The sequence below is a fragment of the Orbicella faveolata genome, unplaced genomic scaffold (genome assembly GCF_042242905.1).
Source record: "Orbicella faveolata isolate gen_17 unplaced genomic scaffold, um_ofav_v1 contig_34, whole genome shotgun sequence".
Lineage (NCBI taxonomy): Eukaryota > Metazoa > Cnidaria > Anthozoa > Scleractinia > Merulinidae > Orbicella > Orbicella faveolata.
Genome location: NW_028301563.1, coordinates 3,417,185 through 3,439,190, shown reverse-complemented (window position 1 = coordinate 3,439,190; position 22,006 = coordinate 3,417,185). Strand labels below are relative to the sequence as shown.

Genomic DNA, 22,006 nt, shown 5'->3' with positions numbered 1-22,006 from the left:
TAATCTTGTTTTTTTTTCCTCCGGGTACTCCGCTTTTCCTCTCTACATAAAAACCGGTCTTTTAAATTCAAATTTGAAGCGGAATCCAAGGACAATGGGTTTTTCAGTCTCAAGCCTGTTACATACCACTCTTCGTGTTAAAGAAAGTTCAACATTTCATATCCTCGAGTTTTGCAGAGTTCAGTTGGGTCAAACAAAATTGTTAAAATTTTCGCGGGTAAAAGACTGTCGCAATATTTCAATAGCCTCACTACTGTACTTCCTCAGACATGACTCGAAAGTAGTACATGCATAGAAATGTTGTGAATCAAGACAATCTGAAAACTTATCTGAAAATTGATCTACACCAGAGGGGGAAAACCAGTCTGTAAATTCCATGTTTACTTAATAATTAACACGGTCTAAAATAGGTTGACGCTGAATTGTTTTTCCGACTTTAATTTTATTGTCTCAAACACGTTTTGTGAGAGCTTTTCGGGCAATCTTTAAAAAACCTTTTAAGTCTAAAATAAGTCGACTGTAACAAGTCTTCTCTAAGAAAGTGAAGCAAAGTTTCAAGTAATTTTTTAGCCTCCCTTTAATATTTGTGTTCATTGAGGGAAGAACACAAACAATCGTATTTATGCATCTGCAGAAATAAAAGTAAACGAGGGTGGTCCTTGGGTGTGTGTCTGCAACAAATTTCAAGTAGAATTCAACCAGCGAGGAGGGCCATAATCCTACTTTATTAAATCTGCTGTAAACATATTTTGAATTTTACCAAACAACGAAAAAAAACAAAAAAAAACAGTAGCTATACCATGTTGCCTGTCGGCCATTTCTACAAGCAGAAAAAAACAAGTTCGACTATATTCTCAATTTCTCCGACGGTACTTGTGACAAACTATGAACTTTGCATGCAAGCGTTACTATCAGTTATTGTCAGTGATTGTCAAGTGTGTTTTATCAGTTATAATATGCGCGGCCGGCGATCAGAATTCTGGCGTCGTGGAGCATGAATGGTCGCTCGCAATATGCTCCGTTATTAAATAACAGATTATCAAGAAACCTGTTGTTGCATGGTGTCTGGAATGGTCTGATCACCAATGGCTTACCCTCAGTTGTTGCCTGTGCCTCATTCTCTCGATATTAATGACTCCAACGTTGCAGAGAAATGGATCGAATGGAAGGAAATGTGGTTACACTAAAGTGTAGCGGCTAAAGTCAACAGAGAAGATGGCGAGGTTCAAGTGGCTACGTTTTTCACGGCAATAGGTCCCCTTACCACCTCGCCCACGTATTACTTTAAGCTGCCATACATAGGCCATTTTTCTGTCATCACTCAGAAGAAGATTCGACACTTAATCAAGCGCTATTGTTATGATTTAGACATCAAATTAGTTTTTTCTTTCCTTTAAGATAGGTAACTTTTTAGGTGTGAAAGACCCTATCCCCGGCGGGCTTCGTTCACATGTGGTTTATAAGTTTACATGTGCGGGCTGTAATGCCTGTTATGTCGGCGAAACCAACCGACATTTTTCCACACGCGTACGTGAGCACTTAGCCGTTGATAAGGCCTCTCACATTTTCAAACATCTTCAGAATTCTGAACGTTGTCGCTCATTGTGTTCAACAGACTGCTTTCATATTTTAGATCACGCCACTACCAGCTTTCAACTAAAGATAAAGGAGGCTATCCATATTCAAAAAGAACTACCTTGCCTCAATCAGCAATTACACCATGTAAATCTAAAATTATCCTTTTAATTTACACCTTATCACGTTCTTTTGTTACTATTTGTCTTAATTAGCATTTTTGTTTACTTATTATTTAACTTGCTTTGTAATCATTCAACTGAAGATGACAGAAGTTCTGTCGAAACATGTCTTGTAAACTTAAAAAATTGGTCGTTTTTCTTAAAATCTTCACGTGTCTGCTGTTATTTAGACCTTTCGCTACAAATATATATTTTGAATTTTATGGACAATGACAAAACGGTCGTGGACATGTTCCCTGTCGATCATTTTGAGCTATTTTGATATTTAGGGAAACAAGCACAATTACAAATACTATTGAAAGTGTTATTCAGTTTTAGTTCTACCGCGGTGATTCGATTTCGCGCCCTCCTCCAATAAACGCCCCGCTCCAATATTGACGCCGCGATAGCGAAAATAACATTTAAGACATTCATATAGAAAAACCTGCCAAGACGAACGAACTATGATGTCTGCTTTTCTCATTTGCACTTAATATAGAGAACATTATGACTATGATTAGATTCCCTACTGCAACAGTTTTTCGGTTAAAGTATGTTCTTCTTTTAAGTATTGTAAAAGATGTAATTATAAATGTAAGTAGAATTAAAGATGTGAATGGTCCAAAAGAAATATCAGCCGCGTGCCTAATAAGTCCCTCCCCGCTCTGTATCAAGTGCTTGCCTTTAACAACCAAAAGAGGGTATTAATCCCGCGGGTGTTATGCTCATAAGTTTGCAAGCAGGTGTTTCATTTGAACATAAACTAAACTTGAGTTCACAATGAAGTCCCATAGATATGTTTTCAATATTCAAGTTAACTTGATCACGCAAAAATATTTAGAGGAAAATAAACAAAAACTTTACATGTAAGAAGTTTAATAAGTACACACATATATAAAAAAGAAACTGTAATATATTAATAGCTTTTGAATAAAACATTCAATAAAGGAGGGACGAAAAAAAATAATAAAAAAAAAATAACCAAAGAATGAACTAATGCCCAATAGTTTACGAAAACAGAGATAGTGAACAGGAAAAAATGTCGGGACAGTTCAAGGCTTTTAACTGAATGATTGCTGAAAAGGGAACTCTGGAACTTTGGGAGGTTATCACCATGGTTCAGCAGACGCATCTTTCATTCAAAAAAAAAAAAAAAAAAAAATATATATATATATATAAAAGAATAACAATAAAAAAATAAATAAATGTAGTCGATAAAACTCTCCCTTAAACAGGCGAGTAAGAACGAATTCTTTCCTTCAAGTGTAGTCGAGGAAACCGCAGAAAAATTATGATTACATGTCCATCTCAAAGGTAAATATTTTTTTGTTTGCTCGCATATAACATGCACAATTTAAACAGGAAGTCTAATTAACAGCGGGAAGAATCACACTGACGTGAGTAACTAAGTAAGTCTCGTACAGCTACCACGCTTATCAACTGCATCGCCCAAAAAACGGTGACAACTTGCAGTGAGTTGTTCATTCGACTAAATATCAATGTCGCTAGCTCAACGTTAACCTAACATTGTCTCCAAGACTTGAGAGCCTGCCAAGACGCCGTTTTGGTGTCAAACATGAATGGTACTGCCCTCGTTGTTTTGCTGTCATGGATTTTAATGACGCTTTGTCCAACGCACACGGAGGGTAAGTTCGACTGTCTTTGCATTTTTTTGTACTTATAAATTTAGGTTTGATTCACCTTTGAGTATCCTAACAGCCACAAGTGACACGGGTTGGCATCCCGAACTTTATGTCATGAGCAATTTGAGTATATATCGTTCGCATTTCCCATCCTCGACGTTGTGTCCATAATCTTGTTTTTTTTTTCCTCCGGGTATTCCGCTTTTCCTCTCTACATAAAAACCGGTCTTTTAAATTCAAATTTGAAGCGGAATCCAAGGACAATGGGTTTTTCAGTCTCAAGCCTGTTACATACCACTCTTCGTGTTAAAGAAAGTTCAACATTTCATATCCTCGAGTTTTGCAGAGTTCAGTTGGGTCAAACAAAATTGTTAAAATTTTCGCGGGTAAAAGACTGTCGCAATATTTCAATAGCCTCACTACTGTACTTCCTCAGACATGACTCGAAAGTAGTACATGCATAGAAATGTTGTGAATCAAGACAATCTGAAAACTTATCTGAAAATTGATCTACACCAGAGGGGGAAAACCAGTCTGTAAATTCCATGTTTACTTAATAATTAACACGGTCTAAAATAGGTTGACGCTGAATTGTTTTTCCGACTTTAATTTTATTGTCTCAAACACGTTTTGTGAGAGCTTTTCGGGCAATCTTTTAAAAACCCTTGAACTCTAAAATAAGTCGACTGTAACAAGTCTTCTCTAAGAAAGTGAAGCAAAGTTACAAGTAATTTTTTAGCCTCCCTTTAATATTTGTGTTCATTGAGGGAAGAACACAAACAATCGCATTTATGCATCTGCAGAAATAAAAGTAAAAGAGGGTGGTCCTCGGGTGTGTGTCTGCAACAAATTTCAAGTAGAATTCAACCAGCGAGGAGGGCCATAATCCTACTTTATTAAATCTGCTGTAAACATATTTTGAATTTTACCAAACAACGAAAAAAAAAAAAAAAAAACAGTAGCTATACCATGTTGCCTGTCGGCCATTTCTACAAGCAGAAAAAACAAGCTCGACTATATTCTCAATTTCTCCGACGGTACTTGTGACAAACTATGAACTTTGCATGCACGCGTTACTATCAGTTATTGCCAGTGATTGTCAAGTGTGTTTCATCAGTTATAATATGCGCGGCCGGCGATCAGAATTCTGGCGTCGTGGAGCATGAATGGTCGCTCGCAATATGTTCCGTTATTAAATAACAGATTATCAAGAAACCTCTCGTTGCATGGTGTCTGGAATGGTCTGATCACCAATGGCTTACCCTCAGTTGTTGCCTGTGCCTCATTCTCTCGATATTAATGACTCCAACTTTGCAGAGAAATGGATCGAATGGAAGGAAATGTAGTTACACTAAAGTGTAGAGGCTAAAGTCAACAGGGAAGATGGCCAGGTTCAAGTGGCTACGTTTTTCACGGCAATAGGTCCAGAAGCGAGAAAATTCTTTAAAACGTGGAATTTAACTGCTCCTGAGAGAAAGGATATCAAAGCGGTCATCGAGCAGTTCGACAACTGCTGTACCTAAGAAAGTATATTCCTTTTGAACTTTATCGTTTCAATTTACGGCAGCAAGAGCGGGGCGAATCCTTTGATCGGTACGTAACTGCTCTTCGCCATATCGCTGATAAGTGTGTTTTTGATGCCATTACGCCAGATGATATCCTTGGAGACAGGATTATTTTTGGCATTACCGACAACAAAGTCAGGGAGAGGCTTTTACGGGAACCCGATCTTAATCTCGCCAAGACGTCTGATATTTGTCCCAAGCTCAGATCAAGGCAGTAGGCGATCTCAACTCGGTCAACCATCACATAGTCAAAGACAACGAAGAAGGAAAGTCGCCTACTACTCCTGCAAAGCAATTGCGATATCCTTACCGATTTTGGGGAAGAAAACAAGAAGCTTACCCTGCTTGGGGCAAGAAGTGCAACAGGTGCTGAAAAGAAAATGCCGTTTGAATTCTAACTCCAGACAAGCCTCAATGGTAGAGGAAGAAGATGATTACCCTGTCTTTCAGGTGTTCATGGTGTCGGCAAGCCAAAGTTCTGACTCGAATTTCGTTACGCTAAATGTGGCAAGCGGGAACTTCGTACGGTTTGAGATTGACACTGGCGCCCGATGCAATGTTTCACCAGTCCATATCTACAAGAAGGCAACGGGTGATTACAGCCTGAAGGACATTACTCCAGTGAAGTCGTCAATTTTGTTTTATGCTGGTGGAAGCATTCCGTTAAGATCCAAGTGAGGCATGAACATGGATCGTTTACTTTTCTGTTACTATGTCGTCTGGTGGAGAGAAACGTCGCCGTCCAATCCTAGGTAAAACGGAATGCGAAGGAATCGGCCGGGCGTAGTCTAAATCAAAGACTCAGACGCGATCAGGAGGCCCGATACAAGTGGTGTTGTAGTGTTCTCTCTCCAAGGCGCCATTTCTAGTGCCAAAGTGTATACTAAAGATCGATGTTTTCGAAGATGGCCTCGGCGCTCTTGACGGCGAATACCATATCAGGCTCAATGAATCAGCAAAGCCGGTGCAATACGTTCCCCACCTAGGTCAGGTTGTTCTTCACGATAAAGTCAAAGAAACTCTTGAGGAGCTGCATGGTTCTGGAGTCGTTGAACCGGTCACGAAACGTACACCCTAGATCTCCTCTATGTTCGTTGTCACCAAAAGGAACGGAAAAAATTCGCGTATTCCTTGACCCAAAGGATCTGAACAAAGCAATTTTTCGCGAGAACTATCGAGGACATCGCTAGTCGTCTACATGGAGCTAAAGTACTTTCAGTCCTCGACGCAAAAAATGGGTTCTGGCATGTGAAGTTGGACAAGGATTCGTCGCATCTTACCACTTTCCATACACCCCTTGGTCGCTATCGATGGTGTAGAATGCCATTTGGTATAAGTTCCGTCTCCGAAGTCTTTCAGCGGAGAATGCATGAAGTGATCGACGGTCTCACCGGCACAGAGGTTGTGATAGATGATTTTATGGTGGCTGGGTTCGGGGACAATTATGAGTAAGCTCTGCGTGATCACAGTAGAAACCTTGTCGTCTTTCTCCAGCGGTTTTCACAGCGTGGGGTAAAACTGGCTGTGTAAAAACTTCAGCTTTACTTAGACGAAGTCCCGTTAATAGGTTACTACGTATCTAAATCGGGCCTGAAAGCTCACCCCGACAAGGTGCGCGCCATACTGGAAATGCCACGCACCACTGATGTGAAGAGTTTACTCCGCTTCAATGGCACCGTTCAGTACTTAGCTAAATTTCTTCCTGGCCTCTCAGAGATCCCTCACTCCCTTCGCCAGCTAACTGTGCAAAACGCTGAGTGGATATGGTCAGATTCACGGGAGAAAGCGTGGAACGACATTAAAACAGCCATCACGCAAGCACCTGTCTTACTTTACTATAGCTTAAATGATGAGGTCACCCTCTAATGGGATACTTCTGATATAGGATTGGGAGCCGCCCTTCTTCAATTAGAGCAGCCAGTAAGCTTTGCATCGAAAGCCCTTGCCCAAACTAAAACGAGAACGCTCAAACTGATAAAGAGCTCGTCGCCATTGTGTTCGCTTGCGAGAAATTTGAGAAGTATATTTTTGGACGTGATGTTGTCCATGTGGAAACAGACCACAATTCCTTGGACGAGATTTTTTAACAATAGTTTCTGTTACGTACTTGCAAGACGGCAGCGAATGCTGCTCCGACTTCAGCGTTACACTCTCGAAGTTAGGTACTAGAAAGGCCCTATCATGTATATCGCTGATACCCTGAGCCGAGCGCATCTCAATGAAAGGACGTCTTGCGAAGAAGTGAAGTCTCTAGAGTCTGTAGACCATACACATCGAGACCTTGGGTGTCTCTCCGCCTCGACTGGAGCAGATTGAGAAAGAATCCTCTCAATACTACAAAACGAAAATTTAGAGAATAAGAAATTTTTATCGTCTCTTGTCAAGCGTTAATATTTCGTAGGTTACATATCGACTGTAAAAAAATACTAGTTTTCTTTATCGTGACCAATTTTGCGATTCGACAACTGGAAATCTTGATATCTTGCCAAAAATCAAATCGCAATGCTTGCGCAGGAAAGGGTATTGGTTCCTATAGGCACTTACACTACTCGAGAATATTTCAAATTTCAGTTGTAGAAAGGCTTAGGCAGTTTTTAGAGAATCTTCCACGGCGCTCATAGTTGCAGATTCGATGACGCATTCGCATTCATATGATTTCAGTTCAAATTTGAGTAAAATCGCGGAGAAATAAAGGTATTTACCTTTGTAACAAGTTTAAAGGCAGAGACACACAAACAAACAAACAAACAAACAAACAAACTAACTAACAATTAAACAGACGGGGAAGCAAATGAAATAAACAAGGAAAAAACAAATAAAGAAATAAAAATAATATTAAAAATAGCTTAAATTTGAAAAGAGAGATATCCTAAAGAAAGTCAGATGTTTCCCAACTTGACTGAGTATATTTTGTTGATAAGTTGTGGTTTCTATCTTCTACTTTCTCTCTTATTGATTGAGCAGCTGAGTACTACAAATAACACAACATTTTACAGTACCGATTAATAGGTTTCAACTGCATTGAATTAACTGATGACAATTCATAAAATTTCAACAATTCCAGGTCTCTATTCGTGGAAGACAGGGAAAGAAACGGGCATGAAAGGGCTCTATTCAGTTCCAGTTCTATTTGCCCTGTGTCAAGTGTTCTATGAAGCTACTGCTCAGCAATGTAATGAGCGGAAAGGTGGAAAGTCCATACTTGGCATGATGCTACAGCGACACATCTTTAAAAGGATCACAGGGGCAACATTGGGTGACGTATGCTTGCGGGAGTGTTACCTTGACGTCAGGTGTCAGAGCTTTAACTTTGTCATTTCCCAAAACATGTGTGAATTGAACAACCGCACAAAGGAAGCCAGACCTGAAGATTTCTTTGCTGACCCGGAGAGATATTATTTTGCAAGAGACTGGAAAAGAGGTAAGTTAATTGCAATTGAAAGAAACATTTATGATACATATTTATTTAAACTAAGACTTACACGTCTTTTTCGCTTTCCAGAAATGCTAGGCTCTATCCCTGAACTGCCCGCTGAAACGTGCAAAGAAATCAAGGCCAGTGAAGGAGGACAAGCGGTCAGCGGCAAATACTGGTTCGATTCCATTATACCCGGGGAGACTGTACTCTTTCACTGTGACATGGAGAAAGAAGGTAAATTGAGAGCGAAAATGCGAGGCTTGAAACCTTCTATTGCTGGGAAACGAGAAGGGTATTGGGAAAGCAGGCAGAATACTTGTCTCAATTCAAGGAAAAACATAGCGCTCTTCTCTGCGGTAAGACTAAACCTACAGTGATTCACAGTGTTGTGGAATATCCTTATTTTGACAGCTGAACTGAATGTTTGTTTAAGTTACATTACTAAACTACACTGAGCATTTGAATCCTGGAGACGGTCTCGATATTTTGGTTGAACAAAAGAGTCTTCTCAAAATCTCAATTCATGCCATTTGGCATTGCTCTTAATATCTCCATCTGTATCGATCCTATGGCAAGCATGTGACTAAATATTGAATGTTGCAGAGGTAATGACAGTCATATTTTCAGGCTTTACTCTTGGCAGAAAAATTGAACAATTATAGTTGAATATGATAAATAAATGAGCAAATATGAAAACAAACAAACAAAAAATTATATATATATTTGAGTGCATTGTCTAAGTTGGAGTATGATCTGACATAATATTACTATCTAATTCAATTGACTAATGCGATGGGCATTTCGATTTTTAGATGTGGACGAATGTAGCGCTTCTATCCCGGTGTGTGACGTCAATGCCGATTGTAAGAATACTCGCGGCTCTTATCGTTGTTCCTGTAAGGTTGGATTTGCCGGAGACGGAAAAACGTGCAGCGGTAAGAGAGTAGCAGAATAATAAAGAATCTAGTGCTGGTGTATCATACTTCAATGTGATTTTTAGAAAGTAAACGGGTAAAGGCATAGTCTTTTATCGAGCCAAGTGGCTCATCAGGCTGACTTATCTCCGGTTTAGTTTTGGTAGAATGAGGCAACTAGACTTTCCTACACCCTCTGGATGACATTAAAATCCATAGCAGGGTGTACCCTCCACGCAGCACTAAATTCGCGGTACCCATTTATAAACCTGTGTTGAGGTAGGTGGGGATGTTTGCAGGCGCTGTTCTGGGGCGTTTAGAAGTCTTTGGGTGTTCCTTGAAAGCAATTAGATATCTCGAGTAGCTTGTTGTCGGGTTACGCAGGGGATGGCGAACTCACTTGTGATGGTGAGAAAAATTGTTTCAAGTAAAAATAAAAGTCACCACCAACCTTTATAGCGGAACTTCCGCCAAGCGTAGCTCCACACCGATATAGGAAGGAAAAGGAAACCCATGAATTGATTTTGTCATGTTTATCATGGCTAGAAGTATTTCTCGTGGGCGCGTACGCACGAGGACGACGACGGAGTCGCACAAGATGGCGGCCATAGGCCAGCTAATGGGTTGACAGAGACATGCACCCTTGGTTTATAGCGTTCTTCTTTGATATTGGACATCCATGTCATGGTCAATTGACACCTCTCAAAACATTATAGTGGTTCCCTTCATTCCCTCGCCTTGAAAGAGTTGACTTTGTTTACTTTTGTCACAAGCTTAATGATATAACGGATAGCATCTTGTGATTATTCGGTTTTATTTTGTAGTCGGAAATCACCATGCAATGAAAACAGCTCTAGACACCGTTTCTGTTGTTTGTTTTATTGATCTCTCAAAGGGTATATTGAGCCATTCACTTGAGACCTTGGGAGACCTGCTGCTAGACCCGACTGGCTATTAAGCAAAATGTTTGTACACAGAATGTTTGAAATAACCTCATGCATGACATGGCGTGTGAATTTGCGTGCGCAGTAACGATGCGCAGAAACAATTAGCGCTAACTTCCTTAATAAGCATGATAAGATGCAACTTTTGGTAAAGTTTTAAAAAAATATGCTTATAGGGTTCAGAGCCACCTTAAAGTTTTGAGAATTTAAGGTGGCTTTGGACCCTATGTACAGAATATTTTTAAACTTTGCCAAAAGTTGTGTCTTATCATACTTATCAAAATTTGAAAAATATATGTATATACCAAAAAAATTCACCGTGCCATTTTTGCATTACAAGCCCCTAAAGCACAGGGGACCCGTCCACTCCATCAGCAGTAAAAATAAACATACTGTTATTTACCTGTGCTGCTGTGTCTTTAGCCGTTTAAAAGGGATTTGAATGAAGCGAAAGCGGTATACATTTCGAATATTATCTTGCCTGCCGCTTTGTAAATGTGACGCTCCGACTACGTCTCAAGCTTCCATTATCGTCGTTAACTATTGACTCTCATCGGAGAGCGGCCGCGTTAACATTTAACAACGAAAATCGAAGTTTGTGACGTCGTGTCATAAATTACAACGTGGCAGACAAGATCATGTTAACCGGCTTTGCTTCATTAAAATCTCTTCTAAAAGACTAAGAAAGACACAGGAACACAGGTAAAAAACAGTACGTTTATCTTTACCGCTGATGTAGTGGTCGAGGCCCCTGTGAATTAAGGGTGTTTTTAGCTGGTCATACTGTTGCTATGGTAACCTATTGTGTCACCAAAATGATAACAACGCGTTCACCAATGATTGGGCAGTGTTTTGATATTATGATTGTAGCATCAGGTGATGGAAACAAACATTATGTCGAACAACTGAAAACATAATGTCCTTTTAGTGCGCGGCATTTCCTGTCATTCAACAGTCTGCGGGTTCAGGTTTCCTGACCAATCAGGAGAATGCTCAAGTCCTAGGTGTAACTAAAAGTTATGCTTTCTGTGACACGCGGCCCTGTACGGGTCCGCAAATGATCCCAGGGCCGTAAATGATCCCCAAATTGAACCACGAATGATCCCGGACCGGAAATGATCCCCATATTGGACGGCAAATGATCCCGATCAAAAAATAAGGAATTTTTTCGTTTGCGGACCCGTACAGCTCTTCCTGCGATCATCGCCATCTTGTGAACAGCTGCTTTGTCGCAAAGTCGAAACTTTTTCCCACCGCCTCCCCAGTCATAGTCGGTTTTTCTGTTTGTACTGCCAGCTTTTCTTCCTTCTGCGAGTTTTTCACCTTGTCAGTATCCCTGGAATGTTTCAGCAAAAATTCACGGAAATCCGTCAATTCTGCATATCCTATGAATTCACTCAAAGTGGATGTATTCCTCTCAGAATCAAATGCGAGATTATAGCGGCCGTCTATTAAACCAGGGACATGGAACATTCCGGAACATCCCGGAAATTCCGGAAAATAAAATAATCATAAGAACTATGAAAAAAATATATAAATTAGTTTAAGGATTACCCTAGAAAAACAAATACGTAAAAAAAGAATAAGAAAAATTAACTGCAGGTTTCAGCTCCGAATATGCAATAAAAAGAAAAAAAAGAAAAAAATGCGATCGACTGCAATGAGTGAAGCCGTGGGGGTGGGGAGGAGGGAGGGAATTGTTGCACAAGCTATATATCCCCACTAATCCATTCCTGTCAGTTGTTCAGCATTGGTTTAATCACGTGACGATCCCTTATTTTACAGCGTGAATGAAGAGGTCGATTAGAATCAAACTCCAACCGAATGAAATAAAACTAAGCCGAAAGCTCACAAGTACGCATTGCGGACCTATTATTATATATTACGCTCAGGTTTCCATGGTATGACTAATCAAAGTTAGTTTTGAGCCCGAAACGAGATGAAAAAGACACGCAAAATTTGGCAATGTGTTGCAAGCGAAATATAGCACTAAAATATGACCATTTTTTTTCTATGGGCGTTAGCTTTAAATGCCATAAGAACACTTTCTACGGGTTAACTATACACCCACCTGACGGGATATAAAAATGTCTCTGGAGAATTGGTTGTTAGTCACCCTGAATATCACGAGATTATCCAAGTACTTACCTTGATTATCTCTTGTGAATATATAATTTGTTTTCATTTCAAACTGGAGATAGCCATCGTAGAATATTTGGGTGAGAAAAAAAGTCATAATAGAACACTTTTAATTTTAATTTTTTTAAGGGCATCGATTTAGAAATTTTGCTAATTAAAAACGTCGATTAAAGCATTTTAAAAGACAGGCAACGATAGAAAAATACTATGCTACTGCCTTGGCCAAAAAAGTTCTCTAGGAAACGTGCCCCGGTATGACTGGAATGCAAACACAATCATTTCCTCGGCTAAATTCTAGAAATCCAGCGCCTTGCCGATATTTTGCAGCTGAGGTTGAGCTTATTGTGAAGGTACAAATTTTTCACAGAGATGGAGTTACGCAGCTAGTAGTTTTTATGATTTATGGTATTTCCAGTTGAATTAATTGGTCAATGATCTAATTTCCATAAACCATAGAGAATTGCTTAAATTTACCTCGAAAACTGGCATTGGTAATCATGATCGGAAGCATTAAGTGACCCATCTTGTCGAAATGAACAAGCTATGGACAATCATATCCCCGAGCAATCTGCAGTCACGTACTTCATCAGTACACGGATGACTAGGGTGTTGTAAGGCAGATGAAAAAGTACATATTTATGCAATTCGATGGTGAATTTTGCAAAAATTCTAACTTCTAGTCGATAGATTTTCTTCATTTTTTCCCTAGACGTAGAAAATCGGTAGAGAAAATGACCCATCAAAAGAAAAATAGGGGTAACCAAACATCCAAGATCGTTAAATCCAGGAAAAGTTAAAGCAATGGCCATCTGCCGTATCATTGATCAATTTATTACTCAGCGCGCGCTCATGCACGACGTGGTGAGTGAACTTGCGTGGGCAGTAAGGATGCGCAGAAACAATTAGCGCGAACGTCCTTAAGATCATTTCCCCCGAGACATTTTTTGATATCCTACCAGGTGGGTTAGTGTAGGCGCGGTGGTCTCGTGGTCAGTGTGCTCGTCCCGCGATCGAGCGGTCCGGTGCTGTGTTCTTGCACGGGCAAGACACTTTACTCTCACAGTGCCTCTCTCCGCCCAGGATATAGAAAAAGGTACCAGTGAATTGTTGGGGAAACAAAACAAATTGCAGGGGAGTGACCTGCGATGGACTTGCATCCCGTCCAGGAGGAGTCGAAATACTCCTAGCCGCTTCACAATACAGAAACCGGGATAAGCTCCAGCAGCTATGAGCCAGTCTGGCTCAAGGGCTTCATTTTGTTTTTATCAGTTGGGTGTATTGCTAACCCGTAGAAAGTGTTTTTATCGCATTTAAAGCTATGGTCCATAGAAAAATATGGCCGTATTTTGGTGTTATAATTCACTTGCAGCACATTGCAAAGTTTTGCCTGTCTTTTTGATCTCGTTTCGGGCTCAAAACTAACTGATTTATATTATTTTTCGTTCAGTACCATGAAGACTTGGGCTTGATATAAAAATCATTGAAAGAATCTCAAGTAGGTGTTGTGCGGTGCGCCACGTGATCATATCCAGAAGATTCAGCAAGACGGTAGATTTTGAGTCCAAACAGGGCAAAATCGATTTTTTTGTGCAAAATTCTACCAACCAAAGCTGAGTGATAGTATGGCCTATCAACCAAATAGCTAGGAGATACAACATTAAGCAAATTATTAAGTGAGCGACTAATAACCGTTTGTCCAAAATTCTCGATGATAACATTCTAGTTGTTTTATTGATATTCGTGTTTCCAAATTTCTACTTTTGGCATGATAATTATTCGTTTCTCATAGTTATTATTATGTCTACATTCTTTTGTTGTTTTAGAATACCCTTTTATTATCACTGTAAATATATAAAAAATCATTGAAAGAATCTCAAATAGCTGTTGTGTGGTGCGCCACGTGATCATATCAAGAAGATTCAGCATAACCGGAAGTAGATTTTGAGTCCAATCAGGGCAAAATTGATTTTTTTGCAAAATTCTACCAAACAAAGCTGTATTAGAAGAAACTAACTTCAGTCCGTTTGTCTTCTTATTATAGGGCCTATCTATGGGCAAAGTATGAGTGAAATCGATAGTTCGACCTGTGCCACCAAAAGTCGATTTTGGTCGATTTTTATGGACAGTCAATCTTAAAAAGTGAAGAGCGTTCTTTGAGTAACTTTGAAGCTGAAATCAGTAATACGATAGTTGCTTTTAAATTTTACTTACTTCGATTAAGTTCTTGTAACTTTGTTTTGTTTTCATTTGACAGCACCGTTTATAAGTGCAACAAGCTCCTGTGCAAATTTGTTGGTGAATCAAAGTAACACAGATGGACAGATCAAGTCGAATCGACTTTCTGGGTCTTACAGCAATAACATGGATTGCCGGTGGAATTTAAGTTCAAATGCAGTGATTGAACTTACTTTCCTTCGTTTTAACACTCAACCGTCTGCTGATTTCGTGACAGTTTACGATGGTGGATCGTCTTCCTCTCCTCTGATTGGTACATTTAGCGGATCTTCTCTCCCTTCACCCGTTCAAAGTTCATCCAGAAATCTTTACGTGAGGTTTACATCTGATGGCTCAGGAACTTATCAAGGATTTCTCGCTCATTACCGAGGTACGTTGTTTTGCAAGAACATCCTTATTATGAAATGACAGTCAAAATTTTTATTAAGGAACTAGATATAAAAACTTGAACAAGACAGCATTTTGTCAAAACTAAACTTATCACATACTAAACTTGTTAGTACGAAGATGTGGTCATTGTGGCTATTTATATAATATGTCAAATTATTCTCGCATTTTGTTTAGTTCTTATTGCTCTATTGTTCGAACTGTAAGTGTTATTTATATATTCGCTTATTTGTTTATTTCTAAATTAAATATGCAATTATATTTATCTCCATGATAATTTACATTTTGAAACATTTTACTCAATAGTTATTTCACATGGAAGCGTCCGTATCACTGAAAGTACTTTGTCAACCGGTAGAGTCGAAATCCTCTACAACGATCAGTGGGGCACTATATGTGATCATGGTTGGGATATAAATGACGCCAACGTGCTGTGCAAGCAGCTTGGTTTCCCACAAGCCTCGCACGCGTACAGTGGCGCAACTCATGGACAGGGAACCGGTCCCATATGGATGGATGACGTAGCATGCTCAGGGAGCGAGTCACATATCTATGACTGCAGTCACCGTGGATGGGGAAACAATGCTTGTACCCATAGTAATGACGCCAGTGTAAGGTGCTCTTATAGCTCCTCTGTGGTTCGCTTGGCAGGCGGTGGAAGTAAGTCTGGTCGGGTTGAAGTTTATTACACCGGAACATGGGGCACAGTGTGTGATGATCTCTGGGATCTCAATGACGCAAATGTGGTGTGTCGTCAACTTGGCTTCTCCAACGCGTCCTCCGCTCCTCACAGTGCAGCATATGGTCGGGGATCAGATCCAATCTGGATGGATGATGTAGCCTGTCAAGGAGGCGAGGCTTCACTCTTTGCATGTGCTCATAATGGTTGGGGATCGCACAACTGTGGTCATGACGAGGATGCAAGCGTTGTTTGTAACGCTTAGATTGCTAAAAACTCTGCATAGGAAAGGTTTAATTATGCAGTATCTGGTCCCCTTTGGTTGATTATCTAATTTAGCAATATATATATCACTACATTAACTAGAGGTTAGTCTAAAGTTCAATTCGAGTTAGTTTATACCATTCGTACAAATAACTCTCATCTAAAGGAGATATATACAGCGATTGCTTTCCTTTTTTTTTTTATCAATGCAGTAGGATAATTAGCTGAGTAGCACAAGAGAAACGAGGGAACAGCCCCATGAATGTTCTCTTTAGGGCCTGACGTTCTTAATCATTGATTTCATAGCTGAGGATCTCAGTAAACTGAGACGTCTATAAGTAGAGGTTCAAGCTGAAAACTGCATGTGCATAGTCCGTTTAAACGCTATAGATTATGTCAAGTAAATTCGCAGAGATCCTCAGCGCGTGCTCCTCACAATCCCATGGCCAGTCGCCGATGACCAAAAGTTGCTTTGTTACTTAAGATTTGTAAGGATTTAGGGCTTAAGGTGTTTTTAGATATTATTAGATTTTAGGGTGAACCCTCACAGAATTATATGACTCTTTTCGCCAATTAACTACACTGCGTAGTCACGATAATTGGTTAATATATCGTAAGAGATATATTTAGAAGGCAATTTAAAGGTCAAAAACCCATGCCACTGATAAGATAGACGACGAGGTCATCTTATGTAGTTTAAGCAATCTGAGTTTTGTTAATTTTCATTACGAAATGGATTTACAAAACGAAGGAAAATAGTAATTGCTCGCATCTTGCCGTCTTGGGTTAGAAAACTCTCGACTCAACTTATTCTAACTTAAGTCACAGGATTCGTAGGAGACTAATATACCAAAAATGGAGGCATATTTGAAAGTTTTCGATAATTATTTTTTCAAATTGCGTTTTTTTTCAAATCGACATTTTCTTTGGTATGTTTGGCAGGAGTTTTGAAGGCGCAAAGTATATTTCTGTGAAATTAATTCGTGAAAACTTCAAGAAGAATAGAGTTAACATTTTCACATATTCATTTTTCATTTTTAGCAAGGGGTGGGTGATGGGTTAACTTAAATTGCGATATTTTTATTATTTTTGTTTGTTTTTGTTTCGCTTTTGGTTTTTTGGCCCTCATGACAACGAAATTGCCATCTACGCAGATTAATTTTGACACTGTTGTGGTACACCTATTTGCTCCTTTTTTCTGTGTTTGTTACAATCCGTTTTTTCCCAATTATTTTTTTTTCTCTGCGATATTGCGGTTATCCGCACACCCAGATGACAATAAAAAAAGGATAAAACTTTATTTCGAAGAGTGTTAAGGTGATTTTTATTGCATTATACGTTTAAGGAGACAGTATCTAGTTAATAGTTTCACAGGTGCAGCTTAAAGTTTTCAAGGAAAACGCACTGTTTGTAGGAAGTGGTTTCTACCACCTAAAAAAAGGGGAAAAATTATGAAACAAGGGTGTCGGATATCACTGATTTTTTTTTAGTGGCCATGGCCTTGTTATGATAACTGTTTTTGCTTTATGTCTATAGGTTTAAGGACACAATATCTAATTTATAGCTTCACAGGCGCAAGCTAAAGAATTGGTTTCTACCAGCTACATTAAAAACAAATAAAGAAATAAATAAAACAGAGGTGTTGGGTATCAATGACCACGACCTTGTGTTTTTGCTTTATACGTTTAAGAACACAATCTTTGGTTCTGGCAGTTTCCCTGAAGGAACGAGAGTACTGCCTCATCTTTTAAAACTGATCTTTGCCCAGTTTCCTTCAACAATTTCAACTGTCATTGGTATTGCGAGGTTCTGTTTATGAACAAACATTCAATCAATTATTTCTATCCACTTGCATACCCATATTGTTGTACAGAGAGGGGAGGGGAAGGAAGGGGGAGGAGGTGGTGCTGGAATTTGTTTGCGGTTTGTTGGTCACGAGGTTATTTTTGATCCACTAGCTATCTTGGATTTCACCAGAAAATAACCTACATTGATGGAAATTAGTCCAAATGACAATGGAATATCGAGGGAAAAAAAAAAAAAAAAAAAAAAAACACTGAAACATGATAAATTCGAAATTTGGCTCGTTCCGTTTTTCAAAATGCAATTGCTATTGGACATGTCAAATGACCTAAAAATAAAAAGATACAGTATATATGTAAATCAACGTTCAGCATGGGATGACTCTTTCCCCCTAATTTTTTTGTGCTCTATTTTTTAGGCGTTCCTGACGTAGAGCGTGGAAACTGGGGATGAGAATGCGACAGATTGTTTTATCGTGTCTCTGCTCTTCGTGAGCAATGTAGTATACAGAATGCTGAGTTTTGTGAAGAAAGTTTGTGAAGAATCACGCCTTATACGTTCATCTCGCATGCAAAGATGTCGATCGTTTTCGGAACGGGTCGGTCCTAGAATTATATTGTTCGGAAGGCTACCAGACAAGCAAAGTTCGCGCTCGTTTTTGCGAGATAGCAATAAATGAGCCATGTACGAGTTCAAATATGCTGGACGAGCACTTCAGCTGTTGAAAAAAATGAAGAATCATCGCAAACAGAGCTTCAAAGATGAAGCAAACATAATACAATTGGATGAAGAGAATATACTCAACGAAATAACTTCAATAGTAAATATCTAAGCGTAATTCTTGTGTCTAAACATCCTGATTTTTTTATCGCTTTTATTGTGTTCAGTAATCTTAATGTAAAGTAAATATATGTTATTTGCCGGCTGGGAGGTCCGTATGGTTAAAAACTTTAACCGAAGTCTTGAAAATGTTGGCCGAGGCCAAGGGCAGCATTTTCAAGCCCGAGGTCACAGTTTTTCACTATACGACCGACCCTAAGCCGGCAAATAAAATTTTTATTTCTTTCCCTGCGGTAAATTGGCTTACAAGTTGGTTTGTTTACGCAACTTTGTCATTGAATTGGCTTACGTGCTCTCTACACACCATCGTAACAAATCTAACAAGCGAACGAACGAGTAACTCCGATACTAGACAAAGAAAGATGTATGAAAGAACAGATTTATTTCGAACTAGTTTATGTTAGTTGTATCTAGTTCACCAGTTAAATTCTCCAAAATTGTTTTTCCGGTGTGAAATTTCGTGAGAAGTTTGAAGTCGTTCAACAAAAACAATGTCTATCAGTCGTTGCGAATCACTCGAAATCAGACTCTTTTAACGTAAATTGAGAAGCAGAATTCGAGGAAATTCGTTAAGTATGTCTCTTAAATACAGCAACGATCATTGAGTTGAACTCAACAGCAATTGACTTTTTTTTGCATAAAATTATCCGGCGAGAGAAATACAGGATTACACGCCATTACAGGGCCGAGCTACAAACAACCAAACAAACTTTCGCAACTTCAAAATACTCAATTGAATTTACTTACAGTGTTCCTTGCCATTTCAAAGTGAATAGAGATAAACTTGCGTTGATTAATCGTCGATGGAAACGTAAAAAGGGCAAAGGTTGACGATTACCGCTAGTTCACTCACGAAAATTGATCAACACGACAGTTTCACCCGCGCTGTTTCGCGCTGTTATCGTGACCGTGGTCAGAGATAGGAAAATCCGGACCGCGCTAAGAACCAATCAGATTGCAGAATTCGATACCGTGCCCTCTTGGGCAAAAATAAGATTTGATATTTCGGTACTAAGCCCGAGTACACGTTCTTGGAGCGTCTAGTTTCTTGTTTCAAGCTTTAATCGTAAATCGTGAGCACAGTATACTTCCACACCTTCACGTTAAAAGCTTTTCTTTCTGTTCATATCGGTTGAGAGGATCTCATTGTCTGAGATCGCAATACTCTGCTGTGACTCAGAAAGCATAATTTATCAAGTACGGGTGGAATACTATGTAGTTGATTTATCGCAAATATTTGACAACTTGATTCCATGTTGCCGTGCGTCTATTCAGATCACAGATGACGTCAAAATGTGGTAAGAACAAGCCGACTGTGTCACTGATGTTCCTACATGTACCACATTATTATCTAATTATTATTATTATTATATTAATTTTAGTACTTATTTTAAGGAAAACGACCAATTTTTTAAGTTTGCAAGACATGTTTCGACAGAGCTTCTGTCATCTTCAGTTGAATGAATGATTACAAAGCAAGTTGAATAATAATAATTGTCATTTTAAAACCAGACAAAGGGAATGGTGTGGTCGTCTTGGACCGAACAGATTACGACCAAGGTATTCTTAAAATCATCAATGACACTTCCAAATTCCGGCCCATCAAGGAAGATCCAACTTTACTGAGAGAAGGTAGACTGCAGCGACTTCTCCGAAAGTTGAAGAAAGATGGTCACCTTGCCAACGAAGTGTACGAAAACATCTATCCCAAAGGCTCTCAACCAGCAAGAATTTATGCCCTCCCCAAAATGCACAAGGATTTTGGGCCTAACTCAACTCCGCCATTTCGCCCCATCGTGTCTTCTATTGGAACTTACAATTATAACCTGGCCAAATATCTATGCGATCTTTTGGCGCCGCACATCCCAACTGAACACTGTGCTACAGACACTTTTACTTTTGTACAGGACATTCAATCTTCATCTATGTTTGGTAAATTTATGGTTTCCTTCGATGTGGAAAGTCTCTTTACTAACATACCTCTTGAGGAATGTATTGACCTGGCGGTCAATTACATTTCCGAGGGCAATCCTGACCTTAAGTTAAGTAAACCTGAACTTAGAAGCCTTTTCACTGTAGCCACCGCCCAGACCCATTTCTTATTTAACGGTTCTTTCTATGACCAAATTGATGGTGTGGCCATGGGGTCTCCCCTTGCTCCCGTATTAGCCAATCTTTTTATGGGGCATCATGAAAAACTATGGTTGGAAAATTTTCAATGCTCTAAAATTTTATTTTATCGTAGGTATGTTGACGACACTTTTTGTTTATTTCACTCGGAGCACGATACTGTTATATTTTTTGACTACATTAACTCTAGGCACCCCAACATAAGATTTACTATGGAAAAAGAACTTAATCGCAAATTACCCTTTCTAGATGTTCTTATTGATAATAGTGACACTAATTCCTTCCTAACTAGGGTTTACCGTAAGAAAACCTTTACTGGGTTATTAACTAATTATTTTAGCTTCACCTCGTACTCATACAAAGTAGGTCTCATTAGGACTCTTGTTGACAGGGCCTACAAGATCAACAACACTTGGTTGGGGTTACACGAGGATATAACCAAGCTTACTGAAATTCTCAAAAAGAACCTTTTCCCTGCCCATTTAATTGAAAAAGTGGTTAACCGTTACATCACTGGGACCCATAGCAATCATTGTCCCCGGGGCTACCCCCTTACCACCTCGCCCACGTTTTACTTTAAGCTGCCATACATAGGCCATTTTTCTGTCATCACTTAGAAGAAGATTCGACACTTAATCAAGCGCTATTGTAATGATTTAGACATCAAATTAGTTTTTTCTTCCTTCAAGATAGGTAACCTTTTTGGTGTGAAAGACCCTATCCCCGACGGGCTTCGTTCACGTGTGGTTTATAAGTTTACATGTGCGGGTTGTAATGCCTGTTATGTCGGCGAAACCTCCCGACATTTTTCCACACGCGTACGTGAGCACTTAGCCGTTGATAAGGTCTCTCACATCTTCAAACATCTTCAGAATTCTGAACGTTGTCGCTCATTGTGTTCAATAGACTGCTTTCATATTTTAGATCACGCCACTACCAGCTTTCAACTCAAGATAAAGGAGGCTATTCATATTCAAAAAGAACTACCTTCCCTCAATCAGCAATTACACCATGTAAATCTAAAATTATCCTTTTAAGTTACACCTTTTCACGTTCTTGTTGTTACTATTTGTCTTAATTAGCATTTTTGCCTACTTATTATTCAACTTGCTTTGTAATCATTCATTCAACTGAAGATGACAGAAGCTCTGTCGAAACATGTCTTGCAAACTTAAAAAATTGGTCGTTTTCCTTAAAATATTTACATGTCTACTGCTATCTAGACCAATTTTAGTACTACTACTATTATTATTATTATTATTATTATTATTATTATTTTTACAAGGAGTGGCGTTGTGAAAACATTAAT

The 22,006-nt window shown here is 39.2% G+C and overlaps 2 protein-coding genes across 2 annotated transcripts; both read left to right on the top strand.

Moving 5' to 3' along the window:
• The first annotated feature begins 3,030 nt into the window (after positions 1 to 3,030).
• Positions 3,031 to 18,068, top strand: LOC110068067 (uncharacterized). The gene is made up of 7 exons (XM_089272210.1): positions 3,031 to 3,382; positions 8,009 to 8,365; positions 8,447 to 8,596; positions 9,175 to 9,305; positions 9,621 to 9,684; positions 14,614 to 14,964; positions 15,288 to 18,068. Exons 1-7 carry the CDS (start codon positions 3,313 to 3,315, stop codon positions 15,923 to 15,925), a joined length of 1,761 nt encoding a protein of 586 aa, XP_089128336.1. The 5' UTR covers positions 3,031 to 3,312; the 3' UTR covers positions 15,926 to 18,068.
• A 2,243-nt stretch (positions 18,069 to 20,311) lies between these two features.
• Positions 20,312 to 21,895, top strand: LOC149104326 (uncharacterized). The gene has a single exon (XM_089272038.1). The coding sequence runs from the start codon at positions 20,316 to 20,318 to the stop codon at positions 21,312 to 21,314; it is 999 nt and encodes a 332-aa protein (XP_089128164.1). The 5' UTR covers positions 20,312 to 20,315; the 3' UTR covers positions 21,315 to 21,895.
• Positions 21,896 to 22,006: the final 111 nt, after the last annotated feature.